This window comes from Haemaphysalis longicornis, unplaced genomic scaffold, assembly GCF_048455015.1.
Source record: "Haemaphysalis longicornis isolate Haplotype H1 unplaced genomic scaffold, Haemaphysalis longicornis Haplotype H1 scaffold_2, whole genome shotgun sequence".
NCBI lineage: Eukaryota > Metazoa > Arthropoda > Arachnida > Ixodida > Ixodidae > Haemaphysalis > Haemaphysalis longicornis.
This window is the reverse complement of record NW_027526295.1, coordinates 232,766,649-232,793,001: the sequence shown is the minus strand read 5'-3', so window position 1 is coordinate 232,793,001 and position 26,353 is coordinate 232,766,649. Positions and strand designations below refer to the sequence as shown.

At 46.1% G+C, this 26,353-nt stretch overlaps 1 protein-coding gene across 4 annotated transcripts; it reads left to right on the top strand.

Moving 5' to 3' along the window:
• The first annotated feature begins 16 nt into the window (after positions 1-16).
• On the top strand, positions 17-26,353 carry LOC144170111 (uncharacterized). Of its 4 annotated transcripts, none has more exons than XM_077699684.1 (9): positions 17-151; positions 2,907-3,450; positions 5,852-5,986; positions 10,943-11,032; positions 12,976-13,107; positions 15,402-15,540; positions 19,503-19,709; positions 22,415-22,493; positions 26,191-26,353. In XM_077699684.1, the coding sequence occupies exons 2-9, from the start codon at positions 2,911-2,913 to the stop codon at positions 26,309-26,311; spliced, it is 1,443 nt and encodes a 480-aa protein (XP_077555810.1). In that variant the 5' UTR covers positions 17-151; positions 2,907-2,910; the 3' UTR covers positions 26,312-26,353. The 4 variants fall into 4 exon arrangements, with proteins under 4 accessions (XP_077555810.1, XP_077555812.1, XP_077555809.1 ...); XM_077699683.1 differs by having other exon boundaries at positions 71-263; XM_077699685.1 differs by lacking the exon at positions 17-151 and adding an exon at positions 456-586.

Below are 26,353 nucleotides of genomic sequence, written 5' to 3'. Positions count from 1 at the left end.
AGCCAATCCAGCGAAGCACGAGATGAGCGTAGCCAGCGCGCCGGCGCGCCAGTGGCGCCAGCATCCCAGCGTCACGAAATCCTTCGTTGCTTCGTTGCGACGGGCAGGCCGGACTTACTGTGTTTCCGCAAGTTCTGTCGCAGTGCTTACGGTCCGAGTTTCTATTATAATTAACATATGGTTGTTTAAATGTAGGTTGCAATTTGTGGTACGTCAAACAGCGGCAAAGAAAGAGGAGTGATAAGGGAACAACGGATAAAACGGTAGTATTCTCGTCATATTTTACTGTCGCAGGTCATTAATCAACGCGTTAAGGAACCTTGACGTTTAGAAACCTCAGCAAATACCACGTGTATTCCTGTTGTGGTAGGCTCAGAAACTGACTAATCGAAAACCCACGCGCCATGGCGAAAACGGCGTTGGTTGAAACCCTGCTTAAAATACGCGCCATAAGTGCTTCGCAGCCTTGCAAGCGTGCAAACAGTGCAACCGTATCGGTTAGGTGGAAAGTCATGCTGGTTGGAGGCTGTGCCCATTGCACTCAGTAGCCGTTGCCGCTAATTTGAAGAGAAGCGCCTGACAAGACGTTAGTAGCTCTGTTATATGTAGTTGTTCGGTTGTAAGCGCTTTGGTAGCGGGCATCTGACCTCCCGAAATTGTGTATGTTTTGGGGAGTACACTCTAGGGCTGTGACAAGTTCTTGTGCCCCGAAACATCAGAGCTGCGCGTGCGTATTTGCTATGCAGCCGGCACCGTTTAGAGACGGGTGGGGTTTACAACAGTTTAATGCACCGTTCAGACTTGTCGCAACTGTCTTAATATTTTACGCTGTGTCTAAAGGTACGTCGGACGTACCCGCAAAATTTCTTAAAGATACGTCGGACGTACCCGCAAGATTTCTTAAAGATACGTCGGACGTAAGATACTTCGGACGTATCCGCGAAACTTTGTTAAGTACGTCGGTGTATTCGGTTTCACTCAGCCCAAACATGCAGCGTACGTTCAGCGTTTTCTCGCGCCGACGTCGCGTCGCCAGAAATGCACGGCGACGCGAGCTGAAACTGGAGCGACGCCGATGTCTACGCTCGCCAGATATCGGCGTCGACGCAGCGCGATAGAGCATCGGAAATCGAGCGGCAGCGTCCGTCTTCGCGTGGTTTGGGGTCGTTCCTTTCAGCAGAAAACAATCAATTTCTTTTTAACTTACGGTAATCGGTTGCCTTGAGACAAATTGCAAGCTATTTCTATTCCCAAGCGCTCATCCATTTGTAGCTTGTTCGGCTTTCATCGGGGATATCGGGGATCTGCGATAGCTTTGTGCGAGTTAAATGAGGGAGCTCTGATTACATCACATCCAGTATTAGCATAATGTGGCTTGTCAGCAAGATCGGTGCGTGACGAGCAAGCGTTATCAACGCCAGAATTCTGGCGCATTCCATTCCATTCGTAGCTCCCGTGGCTTGCGCAGGTGAGACCGGGGATGTGCGATAGCTTTTGTTGGCTCAAATAAGGGAGCTGTGGTTACATTGCTTGTAGCACTAGCATTATTGTCCTCGGCTCCAAGATCGGTGCGCAAGAAGCAAGCGTTACCACTGCTCCAAGCTCTCAAATACGACCAAAAGAAAGCACACACACGACATTCTTTGTGGGAAGCCTCAGTTGGTACACCAAATTCTTCGAGGCTCTTCGTCTCCTGCTGTGGTCGTGCGGTCGAGATCCGGCCTACTGTTTTGAAAGACTGTGGTTCGAATCCTAACAAAACCCCTCTTTCTTTTTTTTTTTTTTTTTGTGGCGAGGGTTTGATCAGCTGTTTGTTACAGGGTACAGACAGGGTGCCAGAGTACCTTGCCTTTCAACCAACAAATGACGTTCGACGGTAACCTCAGTATCAAGGCAGCGCTGCAATTTGTTTTGCTTACAATTTGAATTCACGAACGTGCAGTCGGTACGCAACATGAAGGTTAAATCAAGTAGCAAGTAAAGCAGTTGTTCGAGGTGCGTCTTCGTTTATCATTCTATCTTATTTTGTTTATTTAGTGACGCTAGATTTGACCGTGATGGCTCAAGATACATTTCGCAGCATTTTAATATTTACCCGCCAACAGACTATAGCAATAAGTAAAGACGCCAAGTGATTTTTTTTTCTTGCTAAAGCTAAAGTCTTGATAATTGCAGTTCAAGAAGCGACAATAACTGCTCATAAACGACTACAACAGGATGGCATAGGTGTCCAGCAACGCCTGCCAACGCAGCAACTGGCGCGCGACTTCGCCGGCCTCCTGCGGGCCCGCGCGTTGACGCCGAACGAGAAACATATGAGAGAGAAAAAAAGAAAGATACTCGCGTCGCACATGATTTTGTTTCCCTTTTGCGAGAACCCGTAGTGGTCCGCATTCGATCTCTGACCTCAGCGAAGGCTCTAACGTACCGTCCCTTCAAATAAGGTCCAACTAGAGAACACGAGGGAAAAAAATACATTCTGCGTCAGGTTAGGCATCAGATTCTTGGCATATATACAGCAAACGTGTGATGGTTTCGCCGTCGATGGTTCGAGATAACCACGCAAGTTTTGAGCAACGCCGCTTTCGAGCCACTCTGGGCCCTGTACGTCCGACGTATCTTTAAGAAATCTTGCGGGTACGTCCGACGTATCTTTAAGAAATTTTGCGGGTACGTCCGACGTATCTTTAAGAAATTTTGCGGGTACGTCCGACGTACCTTTAGACACAGCGAATATTTTAACCATGACGCCACCTCACGTGTCAATCAACGGAACTACGGAAAACGCAAGAAATTGAACCTGGAAGTAACCCGATCGCTACCCGAACTTCGAAATGGCGTTACCAGTGTTGACTGGCTAATCATCTGAATAACACCTAAACAGTCTTTTGACATGCTTTTTGCAGGACAATGTCGTTTTGGAATCCGTACCAGCCACCGCCACCAGTTCCTCCTAACAGTCAAGTTGCCTTTCAACACGGCCCTCCCCCTGGACTACCTAACCAAGGGTACCAGACATGGCCCCAACCGTTTCACAACCCGTCTGTGCCACCTCCAGGCTATGCCGCGTCTTGCAACATGCCTACGCCACCAGCATTCTTCCAGCCTCCTAATGTTCCTGTGACACCTCCAAATGTGTCGGTGGTGCCTCCAAATGTTCCAGTGACTGCTCCAAATGTGCCTGTGGTGCCTCAATTGCAGCACCAAAGTCATCTTCATGTCAACCAGAACACTGCTAGTGCGCCGTCATGGACAGGACAACACGTCTTCACGCAGCCTCAAAGAGTAACTACCACAGATGGCAAACCTGGAGATGAAGAGCTAGGTGATAGTAAGAAGCTGAGAAATCTACCACCGTGGCTGCAAGACAAAGTCCAAGCATACGAAAGGAGCTTACAGTTGAGTTCTGCCAAGAAAGGTGGTGCATCGAGTGCAAAATTAGGTGTATCGGTAAGTAGAGGACTGTGTTATACCCCTGCTACACTAGCGTCCGAATGTCATTTGACTCAAATGCGAAGTTGTGCTGCTTCACTGGGTTTTGAAACGCCATTCGGCTCAAATGACATTCGAGCCAAATGAGAACCCAGAGAGGCATTTGGGCTCTCGAATGCCATTTCTAGTACTCTCGCGCACAGTGTTCCAAGTCGGCATAAACAAATACGTTACTGGCATACTTAAAACAAACAAAATATTCTAACTATGGGATTTGGTTTACTCCTCGTTCACTTAAATCGTGATATCAATTTGTATTAATTCTGTACTCCCAGCACCAGTGCGAGCAAGCGACAAACCAGTGTGACCATGTCAAAACTTGCGTATTGATAATTTGATATCATTTTAATGCCAAAGATTGCCTCTAGATTTTATTGTTGCATTATTGTGTAAAAACAGAACTCGACAGCGGCAGCGCCATGCAGCATGGCGAGCGATTATTAAAGCTTTCAAATGCCATCGAAATTGTAGTGGATCAAGGCAGATTCTGAATGGCATTCGAAGAACCCCTTTGAGTCAAATGCCATTTAGTTTAAGCGACATTCGAACCCTAGTATAGCCGGAGTATTACTGAGCATGGGATTTTTAATTCTAAAATGGCATTGATTTATTAGTCTATGTGTAGCGTACACATACATGCACGAAATTAGTTGGGCTCCCAACTTATAATGGCGCCGCATGTGACAGAAACCTGCTTATTACTAGTGAAGGTAACACAGTATGCATTAGGGCAGTGTAAGAAGTGCAGTCAGTTCTAAGAAATGGGAACTGCGTGATAATTGCTGTTTAGCAAAGAATTGCTTGAAGGCTGTTGCTTAAACTGCAATATCCTTTAGACTAGTGATGGTTTCGTCATAATAGCAGCATAGGGCTGTCTTATTAAAACTAGACACACTAAGTGCACAATAAAGTCAATATTTTCGAAACGCATAGCTCCTATACACCACTTGCTGAAAAGAATTGATATGACTTAAAGGGCCCATAAAGAGAAAATACAACTTTGTTTAACTTTAAAAAGTTAGACTTTAGTACCTCACTCAGCTTCATTCTGTCCATGAAAGACGTTTTTTAACCGATGAAAACGCAAGAAATACTTAAGGACTTTCAAATTTCGCGCCACAGTGATGGGTTATCGGCGCGAGTGACGTCATATGGGCCAGCACTAAAAGCATAATTTTCAGTGGGTTGGGTGCACGTTAGCATTCAAGTGATTTTATCAAACGGAACCAGCGGCCCCACTACAATCGTCCAGTCATGTGTCCTGGCGATTGATTAGTTCGACCGCCGTCAATCGCCCAAACAAGATTCTGTGGCGTCGTAGAAAAGTTGCCGAAAACTGGCTAGCGAGTCACCACAGCTCCACACGTTCTCTTTAATATCTTCGTTATTTTTTGGAAGTTTGAGATGAAATCGGTGTCATTTTTATCAGGACAGAGCAGCCTTTCTAATGAACCAAACTTGTATTTTGTCTTCATAGCTCCTTTAAACCATAAGAATTATCTTCCCTTCTGTAGCTGAGTGTGCATTAGATGGGCTGCTCACGCAACCACCATTCAGTGTGTAAATTTCTGTGAGGGCAAAATATGCCATTGCCGCTGCATTTCAGGTGCATGTTGAATCTTCCCTTCGTAGTTGGTGTTGATGCTCTGTTTTTGACGTCCTCCTACGCTTTCAAGAGATAGTGATGTTGTCCTAAAACAAATTGTTTTTGTTTTCGGTAGTAAGCATAATGTTTTCTCCAAACACCAGCAGACAGTGCCTACTGCTTTATCACATAGCTGCACATTATTGTACTACAGTCGACTCTTGGTAATTTGTAGTCATTAAACTGGGATTTTCGGGTAATTAGAAGTGATGTGCTGGGCGCGGAAATTTTACATGCAATCCAATGAAAAAAATTGCCCAATACTTTTAAGCTAAAACTCATTGTATTGGTTAAATGGAAGTTATTTCGAATCGAAGCACACAAATCTGCTTACCGCACATAGGCAGTATGCTGCATACACAGTTAGCTGCCACTTCAACATGCGGACACTACGCTTCCCTGTGCAAAAATCGTTACTGACCACTGTTGTGAGTCATTTTGCTTTTTGTTACATGATCAGTCCCAGCAAAAGCCCAGAAACTTCTAAAGACAACATAAAAAAAGCAGTGCGACTAAGGATTAGCCCAGTGCTCCAATAGGCCTTTGTCAGAATAGTCATATTATTAAAAACGGACTACAGCTATATGACGCGCCTTACAGTTAACTTATGATTCTGCCTTTTCTCAGTTGTCTGAAAGTTCTTGTATTGCCTGCTAATCTTCAGCTCCCTTGAATTCCTTCTTCTGGATAATGGTTGCGTGATACCTCTTCTAGCCACTGGCTATCCTCCGAGACGCCCTGGAAGCTCTGGAGACGTTGAAGCAACTTGAATCCTTGGCCGAAAAGCTCTTCCACGTTGAGGATGATGAGCAGTGGTCTGCCCTCATGCAACATGTGGAACTGCACCAGGTATGTGTTTTGTCACACTTTGGAAGCTCTGCGCTATGATATGGAACAAATGTATTGGCAAAAATGTGAGTAGTAAGCCTAGTGTCTGCAGACCAAGGACATGGGCTCGATCCCAGCTGTGGTGGCCGCTTTTCAGATAGAAGCGAAAAGGGAAAATGCTTGTGTAGAGATTTCAACGCACGTTAAAGATCTCCAGGTGGTCGGAATTAATCCGGAGCCGTCCATGCAGCACGCCTCATAGCCCAGGTTCAGTGTGATAAGCCCCCATAATTTGATTGTGAAACCTCATGTCCACAGAGGGAGGCCTAGAAATTCTGGAAACTGTGCTTATAATGGCTCATTTGAAATGAGTACTTGAGTAACAAATAAATGTGCGCCTATTACAAACAATGTGCACTATGTAATGCGTCTAGTCCACAGAGGTCTGCCTATTATTAACCAGACCAGTAAAGGAATTGCTGTGCGAATGCTAACAGCAGAAGTCTTCAGAAACTGACTCCTCGTTGGTAATAGTTTGTGTCTAGAACTGTTTTCCCCCTGAACACAGAAAAAAGTGATTTGAATTGTATAAACAAGAAACAAGTTTCAGTTGAATTGCAAGCACTTGCAAGTGTCATTGTTGAGGTTTGCGAAGATTAGAGCACTGCACGGGCCTGATTTTAAGGCCCGAGCCCGGCCCGAGCCCGCTTTGTGAAGCCCGACCCGGGCCCGTAACACCGAGCCCGGGCCCGACCCGGGCCCGTAACACCGAGCCCGGGCCCGGCCCGGGCCCGGGAATTCATAAGTGAGCCTAGCCCGGGCCCGGCCCGGGCCCATCATCTCAAGCCCAGGCCCGGCCCGGGCCCGTCGTCTCAATCCCAGGCCCGGCCCGGGCCCATCGTCTCAAGCCAACGCCCAGCCCGGGCACGGTCTTTTTTTTTAGCCTACGGAGGGCCCGCATGTGTGTGACCAGGCCTGGTTTTAGACGTTGAAGAAAATTAGTTTATTATATTTGGTCGAGTGTCTCCGTAGAGGGAAATCAGACGGAGCATCTAGACTGTACAAGCACGCCCTGAATTGTAACGCAAAAAAAGGGTTGAAAAGTACACGTAGTTTAGCTCACACCATCTGCAGTTCACGCCACATGGGCGTAATAATAGCTCGTATTCTTACACGACAGACACCATCACCTTCGATGACCATTCTCTTGGCAACTTCATGTGGTTGTTTCGGTCACAAGTTGGTATTAATGAAATTTCTTGCTTCCATTTGAATCCACGAGTATGTGCGTGCGTTGAAATATTTTCCCTGGAGTGGTTGTTAGGCGGTGGCGCTTCTCTAGCTCGCGAGTTTGATTTCCAGCCACGGCAGCCGCATTTAGATTGGTTCGACATAGGTGCACGGCTCCAGGGTGACTTAATTAATTCCTCTAGGGCATTCCTTGTAACCGTATCTTTGATATGTTACAACACCGAAATATAAAATCTTGATGCAGTACATGAAATGCCATTAAAGTTACAGTATAGTGACTATCAGCCCTAGCAAAACACGTTTTTAAAACAATGTGTACAACTAACACCAAGAAGCGCGTAAAAGTATACTCAGAATATTCAATTTTATGCTCTTTTGTACACTTCACGTCTGAACTATTAACGGCCGGGCCTATGAATTCAAGCCCGAGCCCGGCCCGGGCCCGTGGCGTCAAGCCCGAGCCCGGCCCGGGCCCGCGGCACTGAGCCCGAGCCCAGCCCGGGCCCGAGGCACTGAGCCCGGGCCCGGCCCGGGCCCGCCGATAATCGACTTCGGGCCCGGGCTTTCGGGCCGGCCCTGGTCCGTGCAGTGCTCTAGCGAAGATCACCAATAAGGACAGTGTGTGCAAGAAATATCCGATACCATTTCATCCAGTCTTGGGCAGTAACTTGTAACTGTAACACTGTTACTTTTTTATGCAGTAACTAACAAAGTTACAGTTACTTCCCTTTTTATCAAAAATTACCCAACAGCAACACTAAACCAAGGCCGACGTACACTTCGTGCGTTCCATTTTTTTCGAACTTTCTTCTTTCCCATTTTCTTTCTATCTTTCACCTTTCCACAACACGGCTCCCCTCATAGTTTAGGGGAAGAGGTCATGGAGAGTATTTTTTCCTTCAGAAGACCGAGGTCAGAGGTTCGTCTTTAAGGTGATTTGTTAAAACTTTTTCTTATGGACACCCGGCTCACTTATGGACACCTGGCCCCCGCTAGTTGTTACGGGCCCGAGTTGGGCTTGGGCTTGCGGTCTCAGCTATATATGTGGACCATACACTTGTTTACTTTATTTCCTTGACTAAAACATTTGTTGATTCACATTTTTGTGAATCATAAATGTGTTCTTGCTAGCTAACTGATAACTGTCCCGAAGTTTTTTAGCACGTGACATGGGTGTGATACAGAGTGTAGTGGAAGGGTACGAGCATGCACGGCTGTAATTTCTGTGAAAGACATACATATATGCACACAGTTTAATTTTGACTACTGATCTTGAAAATAGTGGCTATTAACTAGTCTGCTGAAAGGGCATATATGCAAGTGATGAGACTTACAAGCTTAAGGTCTAAGTCATGTTTAGATCTTGAAAGTGCACCAGGTGCATAGTCAAATGATGAGACGTTATATGCTTGCTGTCGAAATCATGCTTTGAATGGCATGCGACTTTGGTGGCGACAGTGTTCTAATACCAGACACACCAGGACCACGGAGAAAGAAGTATTCGAGGAGGGGAATCCACTGGGCTGGGACAGCGTGGGCGCACGGCGCGCTAATGTCACTCCCTGGAGAGGAGGAAATGCAGCTTGCGGAACAGTGCAATAGATGACGCGTCAAGCACGTTGCCATATTTTACATGTTCTTCTACGGACGCGACGCACAAAAATCGTAATATCATCGAATAAACTGTGAAAATTGCCGGATTTCTTTCTGTAAAATAAATAAACAGAAGTGCTGGACATTTTAGCAGCAGTTATTAATAAATATTGTCCTAGTTACAAGCCGTACCGCCCTTGAGACGCAGGACTAGAAGGAATCCCGGAGCAGACGACGTCTGCCGACACCGCCTTCTCGCCACGAGTCACTCCCTGCTCTCGCCTCTCGCGGGCTTTTCAGATTTTCATGTGCTTTTCATGTTGCACAGGCAAGGCGGGGAGGTTGGGACAGTCTAAATATGAACTAATGGCATAGAGGATAAGAACTATCATTCACTGGAACTGGAACCTAGATTCTCAACCCCATGTTTTTTTAGTGTAGGTTTCGCGTTCTAAAAAAATCAAAGCGCCTTCATCTAATGGCAACGATGTTTGAAACATGAAGATTTCTTCTGAAGCAAACCAAGTCCAATGAAAGTCCAGTTGCATGAGGGATTCGTCGGCGTTGTCTGACCATGACGGCAGCTGGCTATGCACTGACTGACCTTGAACAAGCGAGCCATTTCGGAAAGCGCGCCGCGCACGTTTTTCCTTTGGCGCCTTGCAACAGACGGCGCGTCGGTGCTGTGCCCGGAACCGTGACTTTATCGCGTTGCCGGAGCAAGCCCTATTGCGCCTCCTCAATAATTCTTGCTCCATGACCAGGACATTCTTTTTTCAGTTCATCACGCCATGAGCACCTCGTGCTTCAAAGTCACCTAGGGTCTTCGGAGTTCTAGCCATATAAGCTCTACATAAAAAAAAAAAACAGGGCGAAGAAATTGTGCTGCGACTTCTCAGGGGTGCATTAGCCCCGATTGGTAGCGACAAAAACAGGAGAACGACTGCAGGGGACACACCTGCGTTTTCCTCACGGGCACACGATACCAGCCTGAAAAGCATGAAGGATGGTTTAAGCACTTTGTTGGGTGCTTCTGGCACTTTCACAAACGTATGCACGCATCATCAAATTTTATTTAAGGGTAAGTGTGTATTCCTGAAACAGCGGCAGAGACCCAGTCTCGAAGTAAAATAGTAAAAGGCGAGGAAACATAGCAGGCCGCTGTATGTTGATATCGGTTTTGTCTTTTATCACAAATTATTCAGTGTAAAACGCCAGCAGACAGACATGAAACTGTGTGAAACGCCCACAAGCAATCCGTCTGCACGGGATTTAGGCTGCGGCCGATTGCGGCAGGGCATCTGCTGTGGAACTGGATGGAGCGGTGCCGCCATCTGGCGTCGGGCAAAGGAGTGGAGGCACCGGCAGTAAGGGCACAGGTGGGGAGCTTGACAACTGAAGCTATTCTAGTAACGTTGCACCATAGATTGTGGTCGTAGAAGAAAGCAGTAGAGTGTGGTGGTCTGTTTTCTTCAGAGCGTGCATACTGAACAGACAGCACGGTAGACATAGACAGCATTCATGTCCATTTGGGGGCACTGCAGTCCTTTTGCTGTGGCGTCAGAGTTACCGTGCCAAGACCCCCTTCTCCCCACACAGCTCCATGGGATATATGCCTAGCATTCGAATACGTGTACTGCTTCAAATGGGGCTTCACATATGACTGCGAAAGTAACCACATAGCTAGGGCCGAGGCAGTGTGGTATAAATGCAGCTTGTGGACTGAAGCATGCGGAAGCCAGTGAGATGGCTGTCTACCTTAAAGGATAATTTACGTTTGGGGCCTAATGGTGTTCTGTCTCTGTCACCTGATAGGTCTCTCTACCTTGAGAAATGCACAAGGCCACTGAAAAAGATGTACTGAACTGCTTGTGTCAGTTGGTTGGTGGTTCACTGAAAATGTCCACAGAGAAGGGGCAATCTTTTCATTTACACGGGAAAGACTTTTCATTTATTCCTGCTTTGAAAAATGGTTAGGTAAGTTATGTGTGGTGTTGAATTCACTGAGAATGCAGCAGCTGTCAAGTTTTACTTATTCAACAAAAGGATTTCATGTCTACTCTGTTAAGCCACTAGAGCAAATGGTAGTTCTGGGTTTATTAAGCTTTGTCACGCATTTTTTCTTCTTCTCAGAAAAAGCTGAAGTCAGGCTGCGAAGAGCTGTCCAAGAGTGATCTACTGCCTCGACTACTGACTACAGTTGAACGGCGACGAAAGAAAAGGGTACGTGCTTGTATCAGCCTGCTTTTATCGGCCTGAGAATGATTTGCACTGCAAGTATACCTAAATAGTGCGTGAACATTTCCAAAATGTTGAATAGCGTAGTGCTGTGTAGTCAGCTTTATTGCTTTATTAGTGAGAGCCTGCTATGTTGTGGACTGTGTTTGTTTCTTGTCTTAGCAGCTTAGTGCTGTTATAAGCAAGGGGGGAAGGACTAACTCTTATCTTCTAGACTCGCACTTGTAAGGTAAGCAACCACCAATACTGTTGCTCCTGATTGGCAGAAAAGAGCATTGGGACGGGTGTACAGATCAATAAGCTAAGATGATTAAGAATAAAGAGCAAGTAGAGTGAACACTCAATGTGTCTGACCATCGCTAAGCCTTGAGCTAAGTTTTATTAAAAAACCCGCCGCGGTGGCTCAGTGGCTAAGGCGTTGCGCTGCTGAGCACGAGGTCGCGGGTTCGATTCCCGGCCGCGGCGGTCGCTTTTCTGATGGAGGCGAAAAGCAAAAACGCCCGTGTGTACGAGATTTCGGCGCACGATAAAGATCCCCAGGTGGTCAAAATTAATCCGGAGCCCTCCACTACGGCGCGCCTCATCGCCTGTGTTGCGTCGGCGCGTTAAACCCTACAATCAATCAATCAATCAAGTTTTATTAAAAAGGCCCTGAGGGGTAAATACAAGTTTGCGTCATTTAAGATACGGCTTTATCCTTACAACAGTGCTACCAATTTTATCCCAAACTTAAAAAAAAATATAGATATCAAAGAAAGTAGATAAAGCATTGCTGACTCCCCTGACACTTTCTGACGAGGTCCTTATGATGTCACAGAATCTTGTCTGTGTGATTGGTGTCTCATGACCAAGGCCACTGCCAAAAAACATGATTGGGCAATTCTAGTGGGTCCTCTAGTTTCGTTTGATCGTATGACTTCAATGCTAAATTGATTATGTTCTTAGTGTTTCCCTCTTCTATTGCATCTCTGCTGACGTCACATAGCAGAATATGCTAAAGTTATTCAATATTTTTTTTTATATTTGTCAGCTAGAAAAACACCTTTCATGGCTAGGGCCGAGTGATTACCAAAAGCTAGTTCTTTCAAATTGAACAATGTCATCATGGGCCCTTTAAAATGTGATATTCTGTAGCGCAAGCTACACTACGCTACCCCGGGCAGTCTTTGCAGGGTGACCAGTTTTGCCCTTGAGCGCTAGAGGTCAAACCACACCCCCTTCCGCAAGCGCCCGGCAGGGAGCAGCGGCCCGATGGCAGGGAGAAGTAGGCAGCAGGGGAGACATAGGCGAGGAGGGAACGGAGACGTGCGTGGGATGTGGTGGAGGAAGGCGAGGAGGCCGCCGCCGCAGTGATTAGCACGCTCCACGAAGGGAGGCCACGAGGCCACGTGCGGCACAGAATTGTGTGCGATAGAGGAAGACGGACATCCAGCTGTGGTCCCTTGTACAGCGGTTAGGCTGAAACAACGCTGTGAGGCGAAAAAGAGGAAAAACGCAACTGTTGCGTACAGCTTTGCTACCTTCAAGTCTTACGCATTAGTGTGAGCTTCCTTCTTCTTCTTCTTCTTCTTCTTCTTCTTCTTTTTTTTTTTCCCCACGTGTTACACAGCCCATTTTGTTAAACTGGGTATTTCTACGCCGTTTGTTGTCGAGGAACCGTAGCTACCATTGTGTGGTACTAAGGGACCTCCTTCCTGGTCATTTTTTACCAGGCGTGCTGCCAATGAATTGAAAATTTTAGAGGCTACAATAGCCTTATTGGACTGATGAAGAATCTTCCCATTGGTAACACCACCCAGGGTTATAACACCACCAGGGTCAGTAACACCACACAGGGTTACTGATTACCTTGTGTAAGTTGGTATATCTCACTTCATGTTGCACAGTGTGTTTTACGGTACTTCTTCCCCATCTCGTCTCGTATCTAGGAGCGGCTCAGGAGGCAGCGCGTACGGCGGAAGCAAGAATCCGAAGAGAATGAGAAGCATATAGCGGCAATTGAGAGCAAGATCAATGCGTGCCGGCAGCAGATATTAGACAAGGCAAACCAGGAGAGGCAGGTGAGGAGGCATGGGGGAACAGCTCTCCACACAGCATACCCTACAAGCCCATCGAGTGTATTCTTGCTGATGCATTTTCCATGTAATTGGAAAGTTAGGTCCTATTGCAACGACTGCATTTCCATGTATGTTTGGATAATACAATTTCTCCAATTGTGCTTTGTTTTTGTTTTTGTTTTTTCTGGGTCTCCTGAAAGACATACCTAGGAGTGTGCACTTTGCAATGAAGCTGAGATTTACTGCAAACATTTTTTTTTAAGCTGTAATGTATGCATTGAACGATTTGTCAGTGACACGGCTTTTTGCTGCGCTTTTATGACAAAAGAAATTACAGCACCGAAGCACTTCTTACGGTGTAGTTATTGTGAATGCATTAGTGTCCAACTGCCAAATGTGTCCTTTCATTATTATCATCATTTTTTTTCTTTTTCACCTCTCTGTTAATATGACTCGGCACATACCTGTGTTCGCATCGGCAAGCAGAGATGACATTTATTGGGAACATTTCTTGCCACTCGCCTCATTGCTACATTTGTAATTAGCGTGCTTGAATTACACATGTAGGCCTCAGGGCATGTCTCTAGCATTTGTCTCTAAGTCATAAGGCCACGGCACATTGTTTGAACTCTGTGTACGGTGAAGACGGCTATTAACAAATGAAATTACTGGGTCATTTCGCCTTCTTGGGTCGTTTCGCCAACTGCATGTTCGCCTCTTCATTGTGGCTGCCTTGTTATCACACAAATATGGTGCATTGTAATGGTATATTGACTGTCATTGAGCAGGTCAGTGTATCTCCTGTGTTGTGACAACAGTTCACTTCAGCAGTTATTGGGGTTAACATTTGACCTCTTTGCTGATGTCCTGTGTTAACAAAGGCTGACTGAGTGAGTGGGCTACACCAGAGCCACTCCATAAGCTAGGGTACACCACAGTGTTGACAATGCAGTAGGAACAGCTGTGTCGTAAAAATAGCCTGTGCTGAACACTTGAGCCATTTCTTGACAAAGCACGGCATGCAAATGGTGGCGTATCCACGTGGGGTGATGCTGCTACCTCCTGGCAAAGTTTTATTTTTCGGCGCTACATCACAAGTGGGTAAAGCAGAACTGAAGCTTGACCCGTGGTTCATTAGCTGGACACAGGATAAGGCAGCTAATGAGGGTACCGTATTTACTCGCATAATCCTCGCACTTTTTTTTTCGGAAAAGTCAATGCGAAGTTAGGGGTGCGAGAATTATGCGGGGAGAAAAATATGGTGCACAGTGTTGCCAATTTGCCTTCTGCCAATCCCGCTAAATGTAGCGGTCGTTTTTTGTATATGTAAGCTCAGTTTTGCCAACAGCAGCTATTTCTTTTTATTTTATTATTTACAACATAAAAAGTCTCCCGTCGATCAGCGATCATGAAATTGCTGCCTTTGCTTTCTGGCGCGCGCCCTATCTCGTCGTCGTCATGTGCGTGCCCTACTCCAGTAACGCACGTTGAAGTCTGTGACGCCGAAGTGCCTGCCTGCGGCGCGGTTCCCGTGTTCGATCGCGTACTCTATCGCTTTCCATTTGAAAGCGGCAGTGTAGCTGACGTTCTTCCCCATGCCGAGCGGCACCAAGCACAAAACAAAGAGATCAAAAAGTTCTCGAAATGGCAGCGAGCTATCCACCACTGACGCGAGTGACTCACTGACTGCTGCTGCTCAACGACGGGACCACGACGGCGACACGACGACACGACAGCGGGCTGCGCGAACACCGTCTAGTTGCGCGCACGCGAAACCGGTTCAAGGACAGTGTGAGTAGCGTCTGTGGTAGCGTGTTAGGGCGCCTGTTAGGGAGTAGCCATGCAGGTTGTTAGGGTGCCTAGATGGCCTTGGATACACAGCGCTCTCCGCCGAACGGAGAGGCGGCGGGGGAGGGCGTGCGTTGGAGAGCGCGTGCACCATGCGGGTTTCGCAAGCAGGCAACTTTCGCCGTGGCAAAGTTGGGGGTGCGAGGATTATGCGAGGAACCAAAAAATCCAAGTTTTGGTGGCTCACATTAGGGGTGCGAGGATTACGCGAGTGCGAGGATTACGCGAGTAAATACGGTAATCAAAATCATTAGCAGTATTTTTAAAATAATTTATCTTGGGAGGCGGATGGCTGATAGAGAGCGTAAGAACAGACCTAAGCCAAAGGAGCTGCCATTGCAGTGGTGGGAGTGGCGGAATAGTAGCTTTATTTATGTACATTTGTCCAAGTGTGCGTACTGTGATTGTACATTCTCATTCTTATCTTTGTTGTTTCTACGCACTCACAGGAAGAAGAAATGAAGGAAGAAGTAGACTCCATCCTTAGTGAAATTCGTTTCAAGATTAATCGTACGAGGGACTACCTGGAGAAACTGAAAGCCCTGAAACAGCTGCGTGCAGCGCGAAAGGAATCCTATCAACAGAAAGGTATGCAAGCAGCTTATCTTGCGCCATAGGGAGCGTGCGACACCCAAGGAGGGCGCGCTGCTACACAATGTGAGCGCCCCCATCGCCCACACCGGCGTCCCGTAGTAAAGTAGGAGCACCGCAGTCACCTACTAGACAGGTGTTTGCGAAGGCGAACAATGTAATCCAGCGAGCTGAATTTCGCCGTGTTCACCGCTATGGATTATTTTTACTGCCACAAATGAGGAAAAGGGCATGAAATTATTCCAGAGCAAGCATGTTTTCAACACGTCTTTTTATGAATTTTCATGTCCCCTCACAATGCCATTCCTCCTCACTATTTTATCCTGCCACCAATCGTATAAGTCCTATCCAGAAAATACATCTCCTTTGCAATTCACTTGAGTCTCTTGATCTGAGTATCTTTGACTGTTACAGCACTTTTGTCCGAGCTATTAAAGAACCGGGCCACCTCCACTAGCATGAAACCTATGGAGGCACGAAGCATGCAGTGTATAAGTGTATTCTTCGTGCCTTGGTGTTGCTGTCCACAGAGATGAAACCGTTGGGGGCAGAGGTATACAGCTTTGCTGTAAGTCTCGTGTCTTTGAAGCACGAATCTTTCTAGCTAGTAGTGGGCGATTAGTGAATCTGAGGTTCGAAGCGAAGAGTGATTTGGTTGAATAAATCGAATAGTTCGAATAGTACACAAAGAAAAATGAGCAAATTGTGACCCGACTAAGAATTAGAACTCACGTGTGCACAGCATTTTGTGAAACTGTCACCAGTTGAGTATTTATTCAGAAATCACATGCACAGCTTCCTTTTACTGTATTCACAAGTGTTCGGGAAGAAATACTAGTTGGGCCACATGCTCCGGGAGAAGCAGCTCCCGCCGGCTGCTGACGACATTTCCTGCTGTTGAGAACAGCCTCTCACTCCGCTCCTGCGTGGCAGGAATTGAAAGGTACTTTTGTGCCACCTGGGCGAGTGCTGGGGAAAGCCGAATGCCATGGTTTGTCTACCACCCCAGAGGGTTTCCACAAAGTGGGAGCACAGGGGTGCCCAAGTAGCTTGTCACTTGTCTGTCACAGCTCACACAGTGAGCTACCGTATTTACTGGACTATAATTTACTAAATTCTGAGTAGATACTGAAAAAATGTAAATACAAAACTGATGGGTCCACTTAGACTACAAGACTTATATTCAAGCGCAATTAGTAGTCACTAAAATAGAAAAGTGACGTGCAATTGGCTCCAGAGTTTTTTGCGCTTTATAGAAGCTCCGCTAAAAAAGAGTATTGTAGCCACTAGTATCCGCGGCCGTAGCCAGCCAAAGCGTAAATGGTCCGCTAAATCCGTATCAAATCAGCAGTACAAGTGCACCAGCTTGGTGCCACTATGTCAGCAGCAGTGTCATTTCAGTGCCACCTTTGAACGGCAAGTGTGATGGCGGCCGAGAGCTCGTCGAACCTCTGGGCAAGGCAACAACGTGGCACTGATGATGTTGGCGGGGTCTTGCGACAAGCCTGGGATGACATCTCAAAAGGCTTTACCGAAAAGCTTGGCATTGTCTGCCTATTCAGGAGCGCCAAATAATGTGAAAATATCGAACACCTGCATTCGGATCGAAGCGAATAACGAATGGAGAGCAATTTAATCAAATATTTGACAATATTTGCCCATCCCTGGTTTTAGCATGAGGCGTTAGAAAACAAGTGTCCCCTTGTGTTCTTTTGGTACACATTACGTTCTAGCGCGAGGCGTTGGAAAACTAGTGTTCCGGTGTTACTACATGAAACGATGACGACGACAGGGGACCCCGACAATCCAAACGTGTCTAAAGCCAGAGTGCTTTTTTTTTTTTTTTTTTTTTTGTGTGTTGTAGAATCATGTGCAAGTCAGTCATGTGGTGTTTGTTCCGTTATTATTATTTTTATGTTTATATTCTCTTCTTTTTCTAATGTACACATTTCCCGTTCCTCTCCTTCCCTTAGTTTCTTCTGAGTGCCACGCTGAAAGCATCTGCTGTGTACTTTCAGAATTTTCAGAATTTCAGAATTTCAGACTTTCAGAATTTTCTTCAGAAAATTAATTGTCATGACTTAAACGTCATGACAATGTAGCCAGTATCGTAGCCACTAGTTTGTGAGACAACATTGTCAGACCATTCATTGTCATGACTTAAAATGGACGTGATCTCCTAATTTGCCCCCTCCCCTCCCTCCGTGCTGCCTTGATAAATGCGAATACTTTTGATTGCTGCAAGTGCAAGAAAGTTTCCTCCGAGCTCAACTATCGGGACAAATTAGTCTCAAGTCTATAAATTAGTCTCTCAGGTCCCAAGGCTCGTCTAGGAGCTGCTTTTATGAATGAAAGGGCAGGGGATCTTGCTTCCCTGAAAGAGGCCATGACGACAAGGCGCATCTTTGCTCAGTTTGACCAAACTAGCCTTTGGTAACTCACTCAGCTCCATTCCAGCTACAAAAGACATTTTGTAACTAAAAATGCAAGAAATATTAAGAATTTTCAGATGTCATGCCACACTGACTACTGTATTTACTTGCGTAATGAACCCACTTTTTTTTTCTGGAAAATTCGGCATAAATTTGGGGTTGATTATGCGGGAAAAAATTGCAAGAGATTTTTAAAAGCTGAAACTTCATAGAATAAAGTTGCTAAGAGAAGCGCTGTTAGAGCCTTACCATTTTCGTAAAAACGCCTAGGTAATCATGTAATCAAATTTCTTTTTTATTCCCAACGTGCTAGTCATGGAGCTGTCCTCCTCACTGAAGTCGCTTGCAGCTTCACATTTGTTGTTGGCCCGCTGCACACCATCTTCCGTGCCATCAAGGCACTCCAAAATATATTTTCTGACACCGGGAAACTTCCCTTCTTTGGGCCCCCGAAACACACGGCAATCCCTGTTCACCGCCCAAAAACCTCTCGTTTCCACCCGTAGTGTACACGCACTGTGTCAACACTGAAGTGCCACCCAGCTGAGCAGTTTCCGTGTGCATCAATACATGCTTCACCACCTTCAGTTTAAATCCGGCTGTGTAGCTCATGTACTGGCCCATCGTACGGCGCGCACCAGGAGCACAAAAAAAAAAAAAAAAGGTCGCAACACAGCTGAACAACAAAACCATGTAGCGTAGTGGCGATGTCGCGGAACAGCAAGAGCAGAGGAGTGCGGAGTACGTTTAGTGCTTTGTTCGCATGCCGCCAAAACCAGCCGAAACAGCAAAGAGCAGGGAAAGAGTGTGGAGTACGTTTTGTGCTTTGTTCGCACGCCGCAACATTTCTATGGCACAAGAAGGTTTGTTTTGCATACAGTGGGTGGCGCTCTACAAGCGCGCATTTTTTAAATTGTGAGCCACGGCATTTGCGCTCACGTGTCCAACTACTGTCGAGATTTTTTTGTTGTTGTTGTTGGAATGCGTTTTTAGCATTTCTGCACGTACTGTAGCGTGATATCAAGTTACTGCGATCGTCTCCGGCATGAGCAACCATGCTGAGATAAAAACGTATTCTCGCCGCATTTTTTATTCAATCTGGAAAAAAAAAAGTAAACTCTCAAGAAGAAAAGTGGGGGGAGGGTTCATTACGTGAGTAGATACGGTAATATGGGAAGGAGTGATGTATATGGGCCCGTGCTAAAAACACAGTTATGAGTGTGCGAACAGCACATTCGCATTGAAGTAATACGATCAAAAGAAACTAGAGGCCCCATTACAGTCACCCAGTCATACTTCTTTGCAGTGGGTTTGGTCAGTAGCCGCCAATCGCACAAGCAAGATTCCGTGACGTCATAGAAAAATTGCCGGGAGGTAGCCAGGGAGTCGCCACTGCTTCTTTTATTTTCTTTAATATCGCGATTATTTGTTTGAAGTTTGCGATAAAATTGGCATCATTGTTATTCGGAAAATGCAGTCTTTCTGATGAACCAAACTTGTGTATTTTGTCGTTTTCTTTCTTTGCAGGCCTGTATGTTGCCCCGGAAGCGGATGAAAGCTTTGAGAAAGGGATGGCATCAGTTGAGAGCCTTCTGGAAGGCCAGCTGTCCGACTACCTGAAGGAAGAGACTGCACTCAAGGTCATGCTCGAAGTGGAGCAGAAGGAGCAGTACGAGAGCAGCAAGCTTGAGAACAAGCAGAAGGCCGTGCTCAGGAGCCTCTTCGGCGACACAGGTACGCACCCACGTCCTGTCTTCGGCAGAAGTCTTAGCCAGGAAATTTTACATCGTTTTCTAGTAATGTAACAATTCGCGTGGTATATGCTGTTGTAGGCAGCCGGAACAAATGTGCTGCAGTGATGAACAAATTTCTTGAAATGCCCCTTTTTATGCCCCTTATATGTGAAACTTTGTGGCAGTGGTCATACTACAGTGGAACCCCGCTAATACATTTTTCACCGGGCCGGGAAATTAAAACGTAACAGCCGGGAAAACGTAAGAGTGTGGAAAGCCACAAAAATAGGCCGGAATATAACTGGCGTTAAATCACCCCCTATCTAGAGCTCCATTGTTGCCAACTTGGTTTCTGCCGGTTCTGCCAAATGTAGCGGTCTTTTTTGCATTTTTTATGTGCACATTTAGTGTTGCCAAGGGCAAGTAAGACGGGCATCAAGTCATGTTAGTTGTCGTAAAATCACTGTACTACTCGCGTGCCGTCACCCTACTTGTGAAGGTCGGCAACAAAATCAGGCATCGTGAAATCCCTGTACCACTCGCTCGCCGTTCTGACCATCTGTATGGGTGGTGTAGAAAGCACAGTGTGTAGAAGGGCAGTGTAGAAGGACTGGCACAAGTGACGGTATGGGTGGTGTAGAAAGCACCGAGAGTAGCAAGGAAGGAGCAGCAGACGACGCGCCGAGACCGATCTCAACGCTACCGCTGCGCCACCGCCTGTTCGGTGGCCGCACTAGCCTGTGCCGCGGTACTGGAAGGCCGCACTCTTTGCCAACTGACCTAATCTAAAAACGCTGCACAGCACCATTACAACAGTGTGGCGGCGCTAACATCACGCACTTCAGGCGTTCCGAAGTGAAACTTCTGTTGTAAGCTCAGTGATGATTGTGATGGCACTTTCGATGGATGGCCTAGTGTCGGCCTCTGCAACTCGCTTGTGGCTTCTTGTAACCAGTTCAGTAACAAAGCCTGGCCAAGACTCATCAAAAGCCAAAATGGCGGTGCCCAAGCCGCTTCGCAGTGTCAGATTAGGGTGGCTAGCACCCTAGTCAGGTTGCGACGCATTATACGGGAACGGGCCCACAGTTGCGATGTTACAGCGGGGTTCGCCGTACATTATATCCTATGGGAGCTATGCTGGGACCGATGACACACTATGTAACAGCCAGGAAAACGCAACAGTGAGGAACGTAAAAGCGGGGGTTCTACTGTGTGTGTGTGTGTGTATATATATATATATATATAGAGCTACCTACTGTCTGGAAACTCCACCTTTATATTCCCTAAACTCGTTAAAAACTACTTTCTTTTCACTGCAAAGAAGGCTGCCCAAGATTTAGGGGAAATCTCCAAGGTGGAGTAAGTTTCTGCAAAGGGAAGTTTGACATCCTACTCAATGCAGCCGTTTCTGAGAAGTTTCCGAGAAAGCAGTATAGCTTTTCTTTGTAGCCGTACAGCTGCATTGAGGTGGATGTCAAACCTTCCTTTGCAGAAACTTACTCCACCTTGGGGATTTCCCCTAAATCTGTTCGATTAACACCTGTCCGTCACTTCGAGTTGCTGATCAATTCGCTCTCGCGCTTCAAACAGCTAGTCTCCTGGTTAGCTCAGTTGGTAGAGCGACTACTCCGGTTAAGTGGTGGTCCCGTGTTCTAATCCTGGACCAGGAAGAATTTTTCTTCTACTGCGAAGTTTCTGAGAAAGCTTTCTTTTGTAGCCATATGGCTGCATTGAAATGGATGTCAAACTTTCCTTCGCACCTCTCTTGCTTGAATTATTGGCTTGAACGACTTTGTAGGGGGTTCCTCTTCGTGATGTGGGATGTCCTGTGTTGTGTCATGGAAAAATAAAAGGGAAAACAAGAGACAGAAATGACACCTCTTATTATTTCCAAACAAGCAAAGCATCCTTTGGCAGTGAACAAAAGCTGAAACACTTTGATGGGTGTGAGATCTTTCAGTTATAATGAAAAGTGATTTAGCCTTTAGCATCATTTTAAATTATGAACTGAGAGATTTTGTGGAATGCACCCACCACATCCTGGCTGTTTGGTGGTTTGTTCTGTTTTTATCCCCATCTTTCTATTCATATTGTATTGTACAGTCTCCCCCCCTATTTTTGTAGGACCCGTCCCTCTTTTTCATTGGTATCCAGTTGTATGCCGCTGCTTCTATTCATTTTTTTTTAAATAGCAAGAACTAATCAGAATTGAAGACATCCTTAAATTTTGACATAGCAAGTGGAGGCAGCTGAGGGCCAAGCCCATTGACCTGTTAAGCCATTGCTGCTCAGGGAATGGCAGCTTCTCCTGCACTTTTTCCACAGACAAATGCAACTGCATAGTAGCTGCAACGGTTGTAGAATATCAGCTCCTCTGATTGATTAACACAATATAAAGTTATTTCTGCCACAGGCAGTTTGGCATCACCATATGGTGGTAAGCAAAATCAACTTACACAGTTGCTTTTGGCAAAGCCCCTTTAATATTGTACTGAAATGTTTGAAGTGCACTGTTTTCAGCGAAAGCTAAACCAAAATGTCCAAATGTTGAAGTATTCATTTGTGGTATTGCTAAGGTGCCACTACTGGTAGTGCTGTCCACTGTTTCCCGATTGGGAATTTTTTTTTTTCTTTTTTTTCCCCCTAGCTTTCAAGCACACGAAGTTTAATAGGCCTAAACATTTTTACTTTGTTTCTTTTGCACAGAGGTCGATCCAGCAGTGCAGCCGTTTTTTAAAATGTACACATCATCACATGAAAGCATGGAATCCTTGGCGTGGGTCAGGTTTGTAGGTTTTTATATCGCATGCTACGTTGTGCTGAAACACTGCAGTGTGGACACTGATTTCGCACAGATTCTTTTTTTTTTTTTTATGTGCTAAACTTTGTAATGCTTGGTAAACATAATAAATACCCCGCTACACTTGCATCTTGAATGACTTCAAATCGAATGTCATCAGACTCAAATGAGACTCTTCGAATGCCTTTTAGAACCTGCCGTGCGCCGCTACAATTTCGATGGCATTTTAAAGCTTTACAATCGCTCACCGTGCTGCGTGGCGCTGCCACCATGGAGTTCTGTTTTTACATAAAAATGCAACAATAAAATTTAGCAGCAGTCTCTGGCCATGAAATTATATCAAATTATAAATAACTCAAGCTTTGACCAGGTTTTCGCTTCATTCTGATTCGCAATATCAAGATATTCTTTATACTTTTGGGTGCATGTTTTGTGCTGTCTGGCCACACTGGTTCGTCGTTTGCTCGCACTGGTTCTGAGAGTATGGAATCATTACATCTTGATATCGTGATTTCAGGGGTGAGACAGCTGCACATATTGCGCAGTTTTGATACAAATGTTTTTTCCTGTGCCAGGCTGCTCCAAAAGCTTGAAAATTGCAAAAATTGCGCCAAACTGCTCCAAAACAGTCTGTGAGTCAAGGATTTTAATGCTTCCGCGGCAGTAGTCAATGAGGAAAAATGCTTACTGACGGCATAATTTTCCAGCCCCCTCAAGGAGATGCTGTTTGTAAAGGTTTAAGTGATTGATCATTGAATACAAAACCCACATAAAATTGTCCCCGAAATAGTTTTCCCGAAAGTCACAATGTCAGGTATCACATGTTATATTCTGTGCGTTTTTAAAGTTTTCCCACCGAAAACCAATGCAAAGTCCCGTAGAAAAAATACTAATGTTTACTGAGGCGACAAACTACTTGTTCAAGTGGATGAAAAAACTGCAATTTTCAAAGCGCTGTTTCTGCGGAACATTACTCGCGCCGCCATCTTGGTGTGGTGAAGATTGGAAAACATGGCCGCCGGGTGAAGCACTTGCTCGTGGTTCAGGCTAGTTCACTCTAGTTCAGGCAGAGCACGCAGATTTCTACCGTGATTTTTAATATGGGGGAGGCTAGGTTTACATTTATTCGTTTGGTCTGTTAGGGGAAGTTGTGCGCCTCAAAAGACGGAGTTCGTCAAAAACAATGCAGTGCCCGCGAATTCGCCGTGTTATGGCATTGAGTGTGAGGTGCGGTGTGTGCTTGAAGTGAAATTTTGGACTCATTGCGGTGTTATAAAACGCTGAGCTATTGCTGCCTTTGACAGCGACCTTCCGAGCGGCGGTAATGGGACAGTCGACACTGCAGAAGGGGCGGCGCAGGCTACATCGCCGGAAAATGTTCAAGCAATGTCCGATAGCGGGACAGGCTATTATTGCACACTAGTAATAATGCTTCATCTGTCTGATGTAAAATTTAATGCCTAAAAGAGAAGTGGCTAAACATACCAACGCTACTCAAATTACGAACGTAGTGAAATGGACCTTGGGAATTGAAATGGGAAAGCTGGTGGGGTGCCATGAATGTCACCTCGCTTTGCGCAACCTTTGCCGTGGCTCTACCCTTGTGCATAATGCTGAGTCTTGGATTACAAAAATAATAATTTCGGCATTCGCATGAGAATAAAAATGCCTTACGATTGCTTAGTTTTTCAATTTGATATTTTCAACGGCGCTCCACACTACCTAAGCTTAAGAATTTAAAAATAGTTTGTAATAAGGTAGTGCAGCTAGTACGTTGTGATACTATGTTATGTATGTTCAAAACTGATTAAAAAGTGCACTCCCCCCCCTCGAGTTGCCAAAAATTTGATTTTTTTAGGCTCCTAAGATGACTTATTTAATGTTGTTAACTGCTCCAAATCAAGGTTCTTCTGCTCCAAAATCGAGATTTCACTGCTCCAAAAACTGCTCCCAAATCTGATTCAGCTGTCTCACCCCTGGGATTTATTTGAATGGAAAGTAAACAAAGACCCACAAATAAAAAATACCGTATTTACACGATTGTAGGTCGACCCTTTTTTTCAAATTTGACAATCCAATGTTGGGGGGTCGACTTAGAATCGAAGTCGAACCGTCTACCGCTAGTAGCGGCAAGAGAAACGAGAAATCAGGGGTGCTACGAGGTGGGGACAGCTTTGCACCCTCGTTCCCGTGGTTATGGTCTACAGTGTGAACCGCATGGGGCGTTTTCTGCTCGCGGAAATGTGCCGCGCTGACGCTGCCGCGAATTTCACCCGCATGCTGCGCGCTACGCGATCGGCGGCGGCAACATGGCGGCGCCACCAGCCGCGAAGAGGTGCGCGTAGCTCCAGCGACCTCTTTTAACCGCTCTTTAAGATATCACTGAAGGCACAAACGAAGACGTTTGTGCATGAAAGGAGCTGATAATGTGGTCCAAAACGGCGTTAGGGACAGCGCCAATCAAATATCCGCCACCGTGGTAAGCCTAAACATCGGCGGCGCCAGCCGGCTAAGGCAAGTCGTCAGGCTGCTCCCACTGCCGCGCTTGTCACGCGTCATACCGAGGTAGAACGGTAGAACTTCAAAGCAGCAGAAGCTGCCGCGCGCGCGGAAGCGTCGACGCTGGCGTGAGAAAGTTGCCCGCGCAATGCCGACGCGATGGTGGGAGGTTAGTAAATCGCGCGCGGCCGCTTCCATCAGTCGCCATGTTGTTTGTTTTGTTATCGCGTGGCTGTGGCCGCTGCCGCTTGCTTCGATGGTTGACATCTCACCGCGGGTGTGCTCTTCCTGGGTGTGCTCTTCCGGGTGCTTTTACAAAAGCTTTTCTTTTTTAACATCTACCACGCATACCGCGAGCGCACGGCTCTTGTGGGAGCATCGATCATTGATGGTAGGGTAGAAACGCCATGTGGGTTGACGGTAGAGCTTCTCTTTGTGATACGATTTTCTAGGCGGCGCTTGCATTTTTTTTTTTTTTTTTGAGAGATGCAATTTTGTGGGGGTCGACCTACATTCGAGTCGACTTACAATCGTGTAAATACGGTATTTTGTTTGTTTTAAGTACGCCAGTAATATGTTTGTTAATGCTGACTTGGGCCGCTGTGCGCAAGTGCACAAGAAATGGCATTCGAGAGCCCCAAACAAGTCTCGGGGTGCCCTTTCGACTCAAATGTCATTTGAGCCAAATGACATTTCAAAACCCAGCGGAGCAGCACAACTTTGCATTTGAGTCGAATGACATTCGGTTTGAAGACATCCAAGACGCCAGTGTAGCCGTGGTGTAAGCTTGGCAGTCGAAGACCTTACTGCGAGTTCCTTGTATATTCATCTATAGGAAATATAGATGCGTGCCCGTTGAGCAGCTAGCCATGTTTCTGTTCCAAGCTAAAATGAAATGGTGATGATGCTTTTTATTTTATTATTATGATGAAGCATTGTCATTGTCAGCGTTCTTTGTCAATGCTGACAGTGGTGATGATTATGAAAATAGGCTTTGGCATGCACACAACTTTTCGCTTGGAGCTAAGCATTTATCATACTTTAGGTAACTAGTGACGCCTGGATGCGTAGTGACGGTGCGTGACGGTGCGTAAGGGTTTCCTAACGCCAACTGTTAGGAAACCCTTACGCACCGTTTAAGAATAGAGCCCTTAATTTCTCGCTTTCCTCTTTTTTTCCGTAGGAATTCCTGGGATCAGTTCCTTGTACCTCCGGACCATGTGGGAGGCTCTTCCGTGCCTGTTCAGTGGGTCGTGCCTCAGGAGCCGTCGTCCCACTCGTGGGCTATGTTTTGCACGACTTAGTTGTACAGACGCTGAATAAAATAAGAGTATGGATGTTCATAA

Bases quoted from the DNA above. Each gene is read 5' to 3' on its own strand.
- LOC144170111 (XM_077699684.1), top strand. From the start codon at position 2,911: ATGTCGTTTTGGAATCCGTACCAGCCACCGCCACCAGTTCCTCCTAAC. The intron at 11,033-12,975 runs GTACGTGCTTGT...TCTCGTATCTAG, and splicing joins AACGGCGACGAAAGAAAAGG to GAGCGGCTCAGGAGGCAGCG. The intron at 22,494-26,190 runs GTTTGTAGGTTT...TTTTTTCCGTAG, and splicing joins GAATCCTTGGCGTGGGTCAG to GAATTCCTGGGATCAGTTCC.